General features: G+C 40.3%; 1 protein-coding gene across 1 annotated transcript in view; it reads left to right on the top strand.

Annotated features, from left to right (window-relative positions):
* hs6st1b (heparan sulfate 6-O-sulfotransferase 1b) overlaps positions 1-8,147 on the top strand; it is a 66,544-nt gene extending 58,397 nt beyond the window's left edge. The window contains exon 2 of the mRNA XM_039684870.2: positions 6,079-8,147. Coding sequence (XP_039540804.1) covers positions 6,079-6,781 — 703 coding nt within the window. The 3' untranslated portion in view covers positions 6,782-8,147. The remainder of the gene's footprint in view (positions 1-6,078) is intronic.
* The last annotated feature ends 5,136 nt before the right edge of the window (positions 8,148-13,283 follow it).

The following is a 13,283-nucleotide window of genomic DNA, read 5'->3' as shown; positions in this document are numbered from 1 at the left end:
TTGAGTATTTGAGAATTAAATTCATAATTTCACAGAAATACGTTACATTTTAAAGCAAATGAAAAATACTAGACCGCTGTTTTAAATAATTTTACAATATTACTGTTTTAATATATTTTTGATCAAATAAATAAAGCCTTGGTGAGCATTCGAAGCGATTCATTTCATAAACTTACTGATCCAAAACTTTTGAACGGTAATATAAGTAATATAATCCATACTAGGGCTGGGGTAAACGATTATTAACTAAACGATTAGTTGGGCGATTATTTTATCGATTAGTCGACTAATCTAATGACTAATTGGTCGACTAATATAAAGAATATTTTTCTGCTGCTCAATTAATAAAAAAAACCAATGTATCTCAAATAAATACTAGCATACTGAGATACTATAAGCTGGCTAACGTTAGTCTAATGTTATGTATTTGAACACCATCATTATAACTCTACAACCGCCAAAACCGTGTTATTAAAATATCTTTTTTTTTTACAAACAGTTTTTATCATAGAGAATGTTTAAATATTAATATCAGCTGAGGAGGGAAACGGAGGCGGAGTTAGTGGTGCGATCGGAGGCTGCTACTGATGGAGATGAATCGGGAGAGGTTTGTGCACCTACTGATCAGAGCGCGTGCTGACACGGAGTAAAGCCTTGTACTCGACACGTCCGCACGAGCGCGAATGTGCGTGCGGCAAAAATGACGCGTTGGGTGCGCAAGACCAGGAAGACTGTGGCTGTGTACGCCTTTTTTGTAACAGCGCGTGCGGTGCCGCGTCCGGGATGAACGACTTCAAGCCGAATCTGCCCGAGCTTGTACGTCTCACCACACTGGCACCCAGTTTGCTAAATTGCAAAGTTTTTTTTTTTTTTAAGGGTTTGTTTACTGTGTGTGATTCATTTAATGGATAGCACATTCACTTCTAGTTGTCTTCGTCTTCTATTCCGCAATGTTTCGGTCTCCCACGTGTGTGTGGCAAGCTGTACCGCCGGGAACATGCAAAAAATAAATAAATAAAGAAGCGTCGACGCAAAAATATGACGTCGACGCAATTTTTACGTCGAAGCATCGACGTCATCGACGTGCCGCTACAGCACTAATCCATACAGACCTCTCACTGGTCTATAGTTCACACATTTTAAAATGAACTAGTTCATTCATAGTTCTTTTTTTCCATATGTTGTGAGCTTCTTTAAAAAAAAAAAAAATTATTATTGCCACAGCCAATATACAACCACAGACAACAATTATTTTATCGCCGGGCAAAGGTTGCACAGAAATGTAAGACTTTTCCCATCCTCACCGACCTCGTCATAAAACCCTTTTAAATGATCATACGACGCCTCCTCGCTCGTTTTGTCGACGGTGGACGCTATGCGACACTGGTGGCTGGTGTTGCCAGATTGGGTGTTTTTTCGCTACATATTATCTGGCAAATCTGGCACCCTATTGTACGAAGTTAAACTGAGAGAGCGTGCGGTCACAGACACCAGAATGAACACGTTAACAGTAGTTCATCAGGCAGTAATACACGTTCACATTCGCCCAAAATAACGCGTTCAGGCACAACACTGTAAACTGGAAAGCAACTTTGACTCTTTGTGAAACAAACAACCAGGCCCACCAAACCCTGAATATGCCAGTAGAATTACATCATCTGATGAAAGGTATAATTATATCAGTACGCATGTGGTGGGCTAGTTCAAAACGACTTGTGTTGTGCAGCCTTGCATCGAATTTGAAGGATCAAATGCTTGTAGTAATCATAAAAAACCATCCTGGTGTCATATGTCAGTGTGTGTAATCATCCTTGTGTGGTCATGAAGAGGTAATGTTCAGTTGTGTGTTAGACAGAGTTTGTGTGTGTACACAAATGTCCACTCTGAATTGGCAATGCTTTTCTTTGCGTTTTTTGTATCTATTTTTTTATACTCGGCTCTTACAGAGAAATGGATTTTCAAGTGGACCATCTCCAGGATGACAGACTAGAGTCATTTTGCACAGTCTGGTGCTTTTTGCTGGCAAAAAAAAGAAACTTTCATTTCCCAATCCGCACTCAGAGCAGCGAAAAACGAGCTGAAACACCCAGGACAGCTTAGCCCTCCCTGATGAAATTAAACCAGTCGGGAGGTACTAGAATGTTAAACCAGTAGAAGTTTGGAGGCTCTGGCAAGGTGACTGGACCGTGCGTCAGGAGTCAGTGTAGGCACTCCATCAATAATGCAGCAATGCTTCACTTCTCTAGTTTAAACGCACTATTGGTGGAAGTACTGGGAGTGAAACTTCCTAAGAAGCCAACAATGGAGATGAATGGTGTTATTGGTGTGTGTGAGAGAACAAAAAACCATCTTGGCCCCAACAAACACTATCAGGGTTAACACACTCATCCGAACCAAACACTGAAAGCTGTTCTGTCTGTTTTTCTCCCACTTCTGCTGTGTGTTGTTTGTCTGAAAGAGGAAAAAGTGCCCCCACAGCTGTTTTGTGTCGGGTCTGTCAGAAAGGGTGACTGGTCTTTGTGCAGTCATCACATATTTGAGAGGCTGATTTGCATGTGGAGTTGTGTCAGATGGAGAGTTGTGATGGCTCCACTGTGAGCTGTCAGCCCGAGGAGGAGTCTTCCAGCACGCTCTGTCTTCGGCTGTGACCTTGAACTCCAGACTCTCCAGCGGGCTGTTCATTCCGTCTCTCTCAAAAGCCACATTTCCTTTCCCATGTCTCAGTGGGAGAGAGCAGGGTTGCAACCTCAATAATGGGATTTTTAATGAAGTTGTGGCTTGTTTTAATGTTTTTGTTAAGTGTGTTGGATTTCAGCAGTGAAAAAGCCCCCCAGGTCTTTAATTTTGCAGTGTTTTAGGATTACGCAACTGTTCATTATCAGTCATTTGATGTAAGACTATGTAGTTTTACAAATGTATACTCTTTCTAACATTGACGTTTTGCAGTACAAGAGGGTTAAACAAATACCTAAAACAGCATCCACCTACACTTCCTGTTGATTTTGCCAAATCAGCCTTGCACACTTGCTGAAATCCTTCCACCCAAGCTGGCCTCAGCTTGGTCTTAATTTAATTATGAAACACTTTTATAAAAGTGTAACGAACCACTGCAGTCCAATGATCCTCGGTTACATTGTGAGGTGCCCCAAGTCTCAGTACTGGGTCCATTCTCATTAATAATGTGGCTGTTTCACTGTGTGTTATTAGTATTGACCGACCTTGCACAGTGCAGGCAGCCAGTTATTGGCTGGGATTTAGATCTGCCATGTGTGTTGATGCGGCCCAGAGTTTAATCGCTGTGGAAACATGAGAGTTATTAAAACGGGAAGCCTTGGCACTGCAGAGGGATCTCCGATGTCTCTCAGGCTCACTAATGATTGTAAGCCTGCTGCCTTGTCACCAAATAGTGAGAAAGGAAGAGGGAATGAACAAAAAGAAGATCTTGAAAAGACAAAGAGTCAAACAAATTATTCTATTGATTTTGGGGAAAAGAGGAAAAGATCAACAGAAGTCTGAAGAAGTCAGAAAGTCACTTTTAACAACGATCTTGCAAGTCTGAGAGTCTTCTTGCTGTGACAAGGAAGGTATTGAAATGTACATAACGGCAACTGTGCTTTTGTAAGGGCCTGGTTAATACATGCACACTGCCACCATGTGGTCAGTAAGGGAACTGCATGTACCATTTAAGAGCATTTGAGTGCACAATGTTGGCTGGATTTCCGCCTCTTGGCCAGAGGCAAGATGATTGCTCAGTCTATCTCAGCACCCAGTGATACCTTTAAGTGCAATGTGGGTCACCAGCAATGAATTTCAGCATTGCCCACTGTTCTTGTCTAATCAGAGATTTCATGCTGTTTTCCAATGTGTAATCAGCTCTCTGGCACTTTGAGGCGAATCTGTAACCTTGGCACATTTGGTCACAGGGGTATGAAGAGGTAATGTAGGGTGAAGCACAGCTGGAGCGCTTGGTGACAGGGGGGCGTTGAATCAGTAACTGAGAGCTAAATCTCTCTGTCGTCAGTTTGGTTGAGATTAATCTGTTGAAAACCACCTGCTAGGTTGTTGGCAGTGCTTGGTCTTCCTCCCACTCCACAAATCCTTTGCATGGTTCCGCTGAAACTTATTTTCCCTGTGGCCTTTGACACTTTAGCATCCCATGAGTGGCAGAACGCTCTGGTAAATTATTTTTGCACGTTTTTCAGGAAAGGTCTCTTGTGTGTGTAAGCAGTGTAAGAACTTAGGACTTTTCTTGAGGTAGTTTCATCACCATCGTTATCTGACTGCTCTCACTTCTAAACAGGCTTTCAGTAAAAGACTCTGAGCCATGCCTGTTTTTTCACTTCAGCTCCATATAATAATGATTAAAGATGTTTGGGTTAGATCTCTTGTTAAGGGAGTGTGCATGGGCATACAAGATTTTTGTTGTGTGTGGGTGAAATTTGAGATTTTATTCAATTACTTTAAAACCCATTCACTGAAATTAATGGAACCTTACTAACTTTAATGTCATTTTGCTATAAATGGAGTTGCATTTAGTAGAAACAAAGTTCATTAAAACTGATTAATTGAAATGAATCTCAACTAACCAACTTTAATGTGTTTTTTGCTACTTACATTTATGCATTTTAGCAGACGCTTTTATCCAAAGTGACTTAGAATATTTGCAAGGTACATTTTTTTGGATTAGTAGTCAAACCCATCACCATGTGTTGCTACTGACATGCTAAATCAGTGGAGCTTCTATTATAACATCATGATATTCATTTATATAAATTATGTTGATTTTAATATAATATCCCAAATATATTCTCCTCCATACGTATATCAGGTTTTCTTGATCACATCCAGACCAGGAATGCTCCGAGTTGTTGTTTTTGTAGCATATACAATGATGTTCCATTGATCACAAAAGGATCAACGCAGACAGGATGTGAAGTAGGGTTAAGACAAGGATTAAGACATTGGTGCCCCAGGGCATGCTGGGAAGACTCAGCAATTCAGGCATTTATTGAGTCATGGTTTACACCTGTTACATCCTGTCTTCCAAAACAGAGTATTAATTGTAGGATAAAGCTATACTACACCCAAAAAACGGGTTGCATTGTGATCATTTTCTTTTGTTCTACTGTATGCGTTTTGTTGATATTAATAACATACTCTTGTTAAGCATGGCACTAGCAAAGCCATGATCATTCAGATCCAAGGGGTATGCCTTTACTGATCAAAGTGTCTGCCAAATTCTTAAATATAAATATCTTACGTTTGTATCCGGGATGGAAATTAACTTTTTTGTCCACCGTCCACTGTGGCTGGTGGATTTCAAAACCTATCAGCCACTCAATGTTTTTACCACCCACTTTCAACTTTCTCCAAGATCTACAATACTACTTAACCAGTTTATTTAATCTCAATCGCATGAACAGTGATCTGGCCCATTATCTGTTCACCGACGTCGACAGTGACTCATTTCAGGCGGCTTTTTATTTCTCATCTCCATAAATATATCTAGTAATAAAGCTAATGCAAGGGCTAGGAATCAATGAATTCTTTGCTAATACTTCCCCATCATCGTGGAGAGCGCAGTTCGCACCGCTTTCTCCTTTCCACAAGCGCGTGCTCTCCCGTGGCGTCTGTCGTTGCTATGCAATAATGAACTTGCGCGCCTCTAAAAACGAGCGCGCCGCGTCGCTTTTACGAGCTAATAGTAGATGCGGGAATAGCGCGCGGGTAGATGTTCACGCGACTAGCTCTTTACCGCTAACTTACTCCGCCCTAAAAATACACCATGCACTCGCGGCTAGCTCTCCCTTTGGACGGCAAACCGCCTCTTGTGGTCCCACGTTTTCTTCCCTCTTCGAGCCTCGACGGAAGAAACGCGCGGGTGTTGAAGGTGTGCCTCCTCTAAAAAGTGTCCGCCGTATGGGTGAGACAGTATGCTGTTTTTACTTACCCGCCACGGTGGCTGGTAGGTGAAGTGAATTTACCCTGGCTGGTGGCGGGTGCTAATTTCCATCCCTGGTTTGTATGTTATTGGTTTGATTTGTGCCTTATGGAGTTCTCTTATCTTGTTTCCAACAGAAAGTTCTACTACATTACTCTGCTGAGGGACCCTGTTTCCCGCTATCTTAGCGAATGGAGGCACGTCCAGCGCGGGGCCACGTGGAAGACGTCCCTGCACATGTGCGACGGACGGACCCCCACACCCGAAGAGCTGCCGTCCTGCTACGAGGGCACGGACTGGTCAGGGTGCACTTTGCAGCAATTCATGGATTGCCCCTACAACCTAGCCAATAACCGGCAAGTGCGCATGCTTGCCGACCTCAGCCTGGTAGGCTGCTATAACCTCTCAACGGTCCCCGAGAAGAGGCGCTCGCAGCTCCTGCTCGAATCAGCCAAGAAAAACCTGCGAGACATGGCTTTCTATGGCCTCACGGAGTTCCAGCGGAAGACACAGTACTTGTTCGAGCGCACCTTCCACCTCAAGTTCATCCGGCCATTCATGCAATACAACAGCACCCGGGCGGCTGGTGTGGACCTGGACAACGACACGATACAGCGCATCGAGGAGCTCAACGATCTTGACATGAAGCTGTATGATTACGCCAAAGACCTGTTTCAGCAGCGCTACCAGTACAAGCACATGCTGGACCGGCGGGAGCAAAGACTACTGAGAGGACAGGCGTCTTTCCACAGCCCGTTCCGAGAGGACGGAGTCGGGGGAGAGGGAATGGCACGCCTGCCAACCGAGGACTACATGAACCACATCATCAATGGATGGTAACCGCCCACCCCTCTCCAGAGAGACCGAAAAACAGACGAGGAGAGGGGGAATAAACGTACCCAAGTGGAATACCCATTCCCATTGTTCCATCCGTTGGTCTGGAATACAGGACCAGAAAACGTTCTAGAAATGTGTCTGTGAGCGTTTCGCTTAGTGCAGCATCTCAAAGGCCTTTTTAAATGAAAGTTCTGGCATAACATTTATATGAAATTATCGATTTTTTTTTGTGCCACAAACCATTTTTTCTCGAGCTCACTGCTGCAGTGTTTCACAGAAAGGGTGACTGAAATGAACAAATAGGTATTTCAATACCTGATTCAAATGAACATCAAAAAAACTATTGATTGTTATTTTTATTTTATTTACATAAATATAAATATGTATAATAAATCTTAGATTGCCTTTTTTAAATCCTGGTGTGAAGTGGATGGTGCAGTCACAATTGGCTGAGAATTACTAACAGGTGTTGAGTGAGTATGATTTTATAGATCTTAATATATATATAACACAGAATATTCCTTTTTTCCATGAGTGTTTTTATTACCTTTCCCCCTTTGAGTGTTGAACAGATTCCTGTAAGCCCTGGAGATTGTGTTGAAAATCCATTCCTGAAAGTCAAATGTTTCCAACTGCAGTTCTGTCAATACTGATACCTTAAAACAAAAACGAAAAAACGCCATCATGCACTGTTTTGTTTGTTTTTAATTTAAGCATGTGCTAATTTATACATTATGCACTGTTTGCATTACGTGCTGTGTGAACCGTTTACCCATAATCCAGTGCGTAATTGTGAATCACATTCTTTATACGAACCAAATCTTTCTCTTCCTTTTCCGATCCGGATTCACACTTGCCCTCATGTATTGTTGAGTTTGTGTGCATGTAAAAACATGTTAATTGAACTTGCACTGAGCATGTTGAGGCTTGACATCGCTTACAGATAGGTCTTGTTTGGCTCTGTCTACAGAGACTCCTTAACACTCCCATCTTCAAACTTCCCTCCTGCTGAAACTTAAAATAAATAGACTGCTATTGAAGCCCATAGAAGATCCATGTTAAAATGCTTTTGGGAAAAGTGTGAAGAAATGGATATGTTCCATCTGTATCAGTCAGAATGTGGAGAACAATCCTGATTAAACTAAGCGATTGGTGAGGAAAATGTGACGTGGGTATGGGTGGGTGGATAGAAATGTGCATATAGTGTTTTTGTGTGTGTGTGTGTGTGTGTGTGTGTGTGTGAGAGAGAGAGAGAGAGCTAATTTGAGGTGTCGAGTTTGCTTTCCAACATGATCATTACTGTGAGTATTCATGAGTCATGACACCTGTATCTTTAAAGGTACCAATAAAAATATATTTCCCATTTTTATGACACTGTCATGTTGTCCTTGTATACTTTTTTTTTTCTCTCTAATGAGCAGTATAGCTTTAAAGGACAAAACATAGCCATTACTCTAGTCTTAAGTGTCACATGATCCTTCAGAAATCCCTCTGATATGCAGAGTAAGTTTTGTTAAAGAAACATTTATCAACATTGAAAACACTTGTGCTTCTTGATATTTTGTGGACATTTGTTTTAATAACATATTTTATTGGAAATGTAAATCTTTTTTTAACATTTGAGAGATCTTTTAACATGGGGACCTTTTTTTATTCCATTTAACCCATTCAGACCCTGTGTCCATTACAATGGACATCACATGTCAGCCCTCTTTTTTAACTTCTGGAGCATTTCACCTAGTTTAAAGCCTGCAGTCCATGAGATTGGACGTTTGTCATCCAATCAAATGCCAGTAAAGCTCTGCATGTAATAATTATATTTAAAAAAAACTACATTGAAGAGAAGCATGGCAGCACACAGAGACACAAGCAAGCAACATTTTCTAAGGTGTGTTTACATTTTGTATATATTTTTGCCTGTATTTCATAGTTTGTATGTAAAATAGAAAGATTGAACTTTAATAAGTTAAAAATTGACTGTAGAATTGCATGTTTTAAATCAGGATTTTTTTAGAATGGACAGTAGGTTTGAAAGTCTGTTACTGAAGTGACATTTTTAATAATGCTGATATAGATATTTTTTATAAAAGAAATTTCTATCACAGTACCGATACATTTGTGTTGTGGACTCCATTTTTGCACTCAGGTCTAAGTCCCATGACCCTCTATCAGAATCCAGAGTTTCAAGAAGATTGGATTGGATTGGATATGAAACTCTGGATTCTGATAGAGGGCCATGAGACTTAGACCTGAGTGTAAAAATGGAGGTTCTAGACCCTTCCAGAGCTGAGATATTGAGATATTTATAATGGCATAAATGCTACGTGGTATCTCAGTGGCTGCGTTCCAAACCGCACACTCAATGAGTAGGTACTTAATTTCAATAAGTACTTACTCATTGAGCGCTAAAAGAGTAGGTACTTTATAGCCAAATCTCGTTGAGTATGAATGCGAACCGGACATCTGCCATGTTGACGCTATCATGTGACCTACTACGTTTTATCACAAGCGCAACTCCTTATAATATATGAACGATGCGTTTAATTCATTTATCTATAAATATCTTGATATTGATGAAACTTGCTCATTTTGTTGTGGTATTGTTGAAGAAACAGCTGCCCATTTATTTTGTGAATACATTTAGGGTTGATTTAAGTTGTTCTATTTTAAACCCTACTAATGTGACCAACTGTGTTATTCTTATAATGATATTTTTTTTATTAAGAAACCCCAAAATCATCATCTCTTGATTATGTTGTTAATTTCTTTGTTTTATACCCAAAAAGTTTCTCCTTTACCTCGTTGCATCCCTCAGACATATAACAATTTTTTTTATGTATTATGAAGTACTATAATAAAGATATTTAGTTTTGTATTTTATATTGTATAAATATAAATTTTATGTTATAGTATGATGTACACAAACCAATGATCTTTATATTTTCTGTTTTGTCATTATGATTGTTACATAAACTATAGTATCTTTCCATGATCTTGCATGTAATAACTTTAAATTATATGAGCGACAGGTGCATTAACACTTCGTAACATCAGTAACTTGACAGCACAACCTAGAACAGTTTTCCTCTGCGTTTATAATGTCTGCACAAAGGAGACCGGCAGCTGCTCGAAAATCTCTTTTGGAGAAAACTGTTGATTTTATACTCGAAAAATGTAAGTATCATTCCTTAAAAATTAATATTACCTCAGAATGAATTGCATTGTTAGCCCACCCCAAGACTTAAACAAAATAATAATATTAAATGCTGACCAATACTTAATTATATAACTTTTTTATATACTAAAAATATAATTTAATAAAACAAGCAAAATGTAATTTGTTTTGTCATATGACAGTTATGCATGAATTCATTTATATTGCTAAATGCAGTGAAACATCTCAATTGTCAGTCAACCGATGAATTAATGCATACATTAATTAAATAAATTATATACTGACAACAATAAGAAACATGAATAAATGAGTAAAAGAACAAATAAAAGTAACCATCACAATAAACAAATGCATATACAAGTCAACAACACATAAAACAAAGCTTTATTCAAACTACAAGCATGTATTTACAGCCGCCGAACACCACATCCTACTGCCGACTCAACACAGCCGTTCCCATTCTGCGGCTTATTCTGATGAATTCACCAGAGGGGACTGTGCCTTCGTGCCGGAGCTTGTTGCTGCGCTGCGCTTCACAATCTGAGGCAATAAGGGCAGGTGGAGCGATAGAGGGTCTCGTAAGGGCAGGTGGAGTGATGGAGGGACTAATCCATGGCACCACTTCCAGGATGCAGCTCTGGGCTCCTCATCCTCAGTGCTCACACCAGTCTGCAGACTTTTCAGATCCTACAAAAATGCTCACAAACATTACACAAAAGCAATCATTTTAACAGCACAATGTCATTTGATTTATGTATTAAAAATAGCTTTACTTTATATTTGAGTAAAATCCCTGAAACCTTTTCCCCCCCAACAAATGCTGCCATCATCTTTCCTTGCAGGTCCTGCTCCACCACAAAAGCAAATGCAGAAATCAAGACTCAGAAAGGTGTTGTTGTAATTTCTCAGTTTGAAATTACAATCATTCAAATAAACTACAACTTAACATTTGATAGATTTTGTTATCCATTTCTGTAGTATACTCAGAGCCATTGATGACAGCAGTCAGCATCATGAGCCTCTCTCCACCGAAAAAAACACACGCGTGTTCTTCTGTCCCTGTAACATAAAGACAAGATTCACATTATGAGCTCAACACTGAATTTACATGCTGAGGTTGATGTGTTAACTCACTTTTAATCCAACTTAAATGTTCCTCAATATATCAAGAATCAGAATACTCTATCAGAATCCAGAGTTTCAAGAAGACCAGAAAAACTCAAAATTTTGACCCGAAAAAAAAAAAAAAACGACAGTGGTACCCCTTTAGTTTTTTTTTCGGGTCGAAATTTTGAGTTTCGATATCTCAGCTCTGGAAGGGTCTAGAGCCTTCATTTTTGCACTCAGGTCTAAGTCTCAGGGCCCCCTATCACAATCCAGAGTTTCAAGAAGATCAGAGAAACTCAAAATTTTGACCCGAAAAAAAAAACGACAGTGGTACCCCTTTCGTTTTTTTTTTTCAGGCCGAATTTTTGAGTTTCGATATCTCAGCTCTGGAAGGGGCTAGAGCCTCCATTTTTGCACTCAGGTCTAAGTCTCATGGCCCTCTATCAGAATCCAGAGTTTTGGGAAGATTGGAGAAACTTAATTTTTTGCCTGAAAAAAAAAAACGTAAGGGGTACGACTGTCGTTTTTTTTTCGGGCCGAATTTTTGAGTTTCGATATCTCAGCTCTGGAAGGGGCTAGAGCCTCCATTTTTGCACTCAGGTCTAAGTCTCATCACCCTCTATCAGAATCCAGAGTTTGGGGAAGATTGGAGAAACTGAATTTTTCGCCCGAAAAAAAAAAACGTAAGGGGTACCACTGTCGTTTTTTTTTTTTCGGGCCGAATTTTTGAGTTTCGATATCTCAGCTCTGGAAGGGGCTAGAGCCTCCATTTTTGCACTCAGGTCTAAGTCTCATGGCCCTCTATCAGAATCCAGAGTTTTGGGAAGATTGGAGAAACTTAATTTTTCGCCCGAAAAAAAAAACGTAAGGGGTACCACTGTCGTTTTTTTTTCGGGCCGAATTTTTGAGTTTCGATATCTCAGCTCTGGAAGGGGCTAGAGCCTCCATTTTTGCACTCAGGTCTAAGTCTCATGGCCCTCTATCAGAATCCAGAGTTTTGGGAAGATTGGAGAAACTTAATTTTTCGCCCGAAAAAAAAAAACGTAAGGGGTACCACTGTCGTTTTTTTTTTTCGGGCCGAATTTTTGAGTTTTGATATCTCAGCTCTGGAAGGGGCTAGAGCCTCCATTTTTGCACTCAGGTCTAAGTCTCATGGCCCTCTATCAGAATCCAGAGGTTTGGGAAGATTGGAGAAACTTAATTTTTCGCCCGAAAAAAAAAAACGTAAGGGGTACCACTGTCGTTTTTTTTTCGGGCCGAATTTTTGAGTTTCGATATCTCAGCTCTGGAAGGGTCTAGAGCCTCCATTTTTGCGCTCAGGTCAAAGTCTCGCGGCCCTCTATCATAATCCAGAGTTTTGAGAAGATTGGAGAAACTAGATTTTTCGCCCGAAAACTGAAAAAAACGTAAGGGGTAACACTGTCGTTTTTTTTTCGGGTCGAAATTTTGAGTTTCGATATCTCAGCTCTGGAAGGGTCTAGAGCCTCCATTTTTGCGCTCAGGTCAAAGTCTCGCGGCCCTCTATCATAATCCAGAGTTTTGAGAAGATTGGAGAAACTTGATTTTTCGCCTAAAAACTAAAAAAAAAGTAAGGGGTAACACTGTCGTTTTTTTTCGGGTCGAAATTTTGAGTTTCGATATCTCAGCTCTGGAAGGGTCTAGAGCCTCCATTTTTGCGCTCAGGTCAAAGTCTCGCAGCCCTCTATCATAATCCAGAGTTTTGAGAAGATTGAAGAAACTTGATTTTTCGCCCGAAAACTGAAAAAAAAACGTAAGGGGTAACACTGTCGTTTTTTTTCGGGTCGAAATTTTGAGTTTCGATATCTCAGCTCTGGAAGGGTCTAGAGCCTCCATTTTTGCGCTCAGGTCAAAGTCTCGCGGCCCTCTATCATAATCCAGAGTTTTGAGAAGATTGGAGAAACTTGATTTTTCGCCCAAAAACTGAAAAAAAAGTAAGGGGTAACACTGTCGTTTTTTTTTCGGGTCGAAATTTTGAGTTTCGATATCTCAGCTCTGGAAGGGTCTAGAGCCTCCATTTTTGCGCTCAGGTCAAAGTTTCGCGGCCCTCTATCATAATCCAGAGTTTTGAGAAGATTGGAGAAACTTGGTTTTTCGCCCGAAAACTGAAAAAAACGTAAGGGGTAACACTGTCGTTTTTTTTTTCGGGTCGAAATTTTGAGTTTCGATATCTCAGCTCTGGAAGGGTCTAGAGCCTCCATTTTT

Source organism: Pimephales promelas, chromosome 22 (genome assembly GCF_988280905.1).
Source record: "Pimephales promelas chromosome 22, fPimPro1.hap1.1, whole genome shotgun sequence".
In the NCBI taxonomy this organism is placed as follows: domain Eukaryota; kingdom Metazoa; phylum Chordata; class Actinopteri; order Cypriniformes; family Leuciscidae; genus Pimephales; species Pimephales promelas.
Note: the sequence above shows the minus strand (reverse complement) of the source record. Positions and strands in the feature narration are given on the sequence as shown.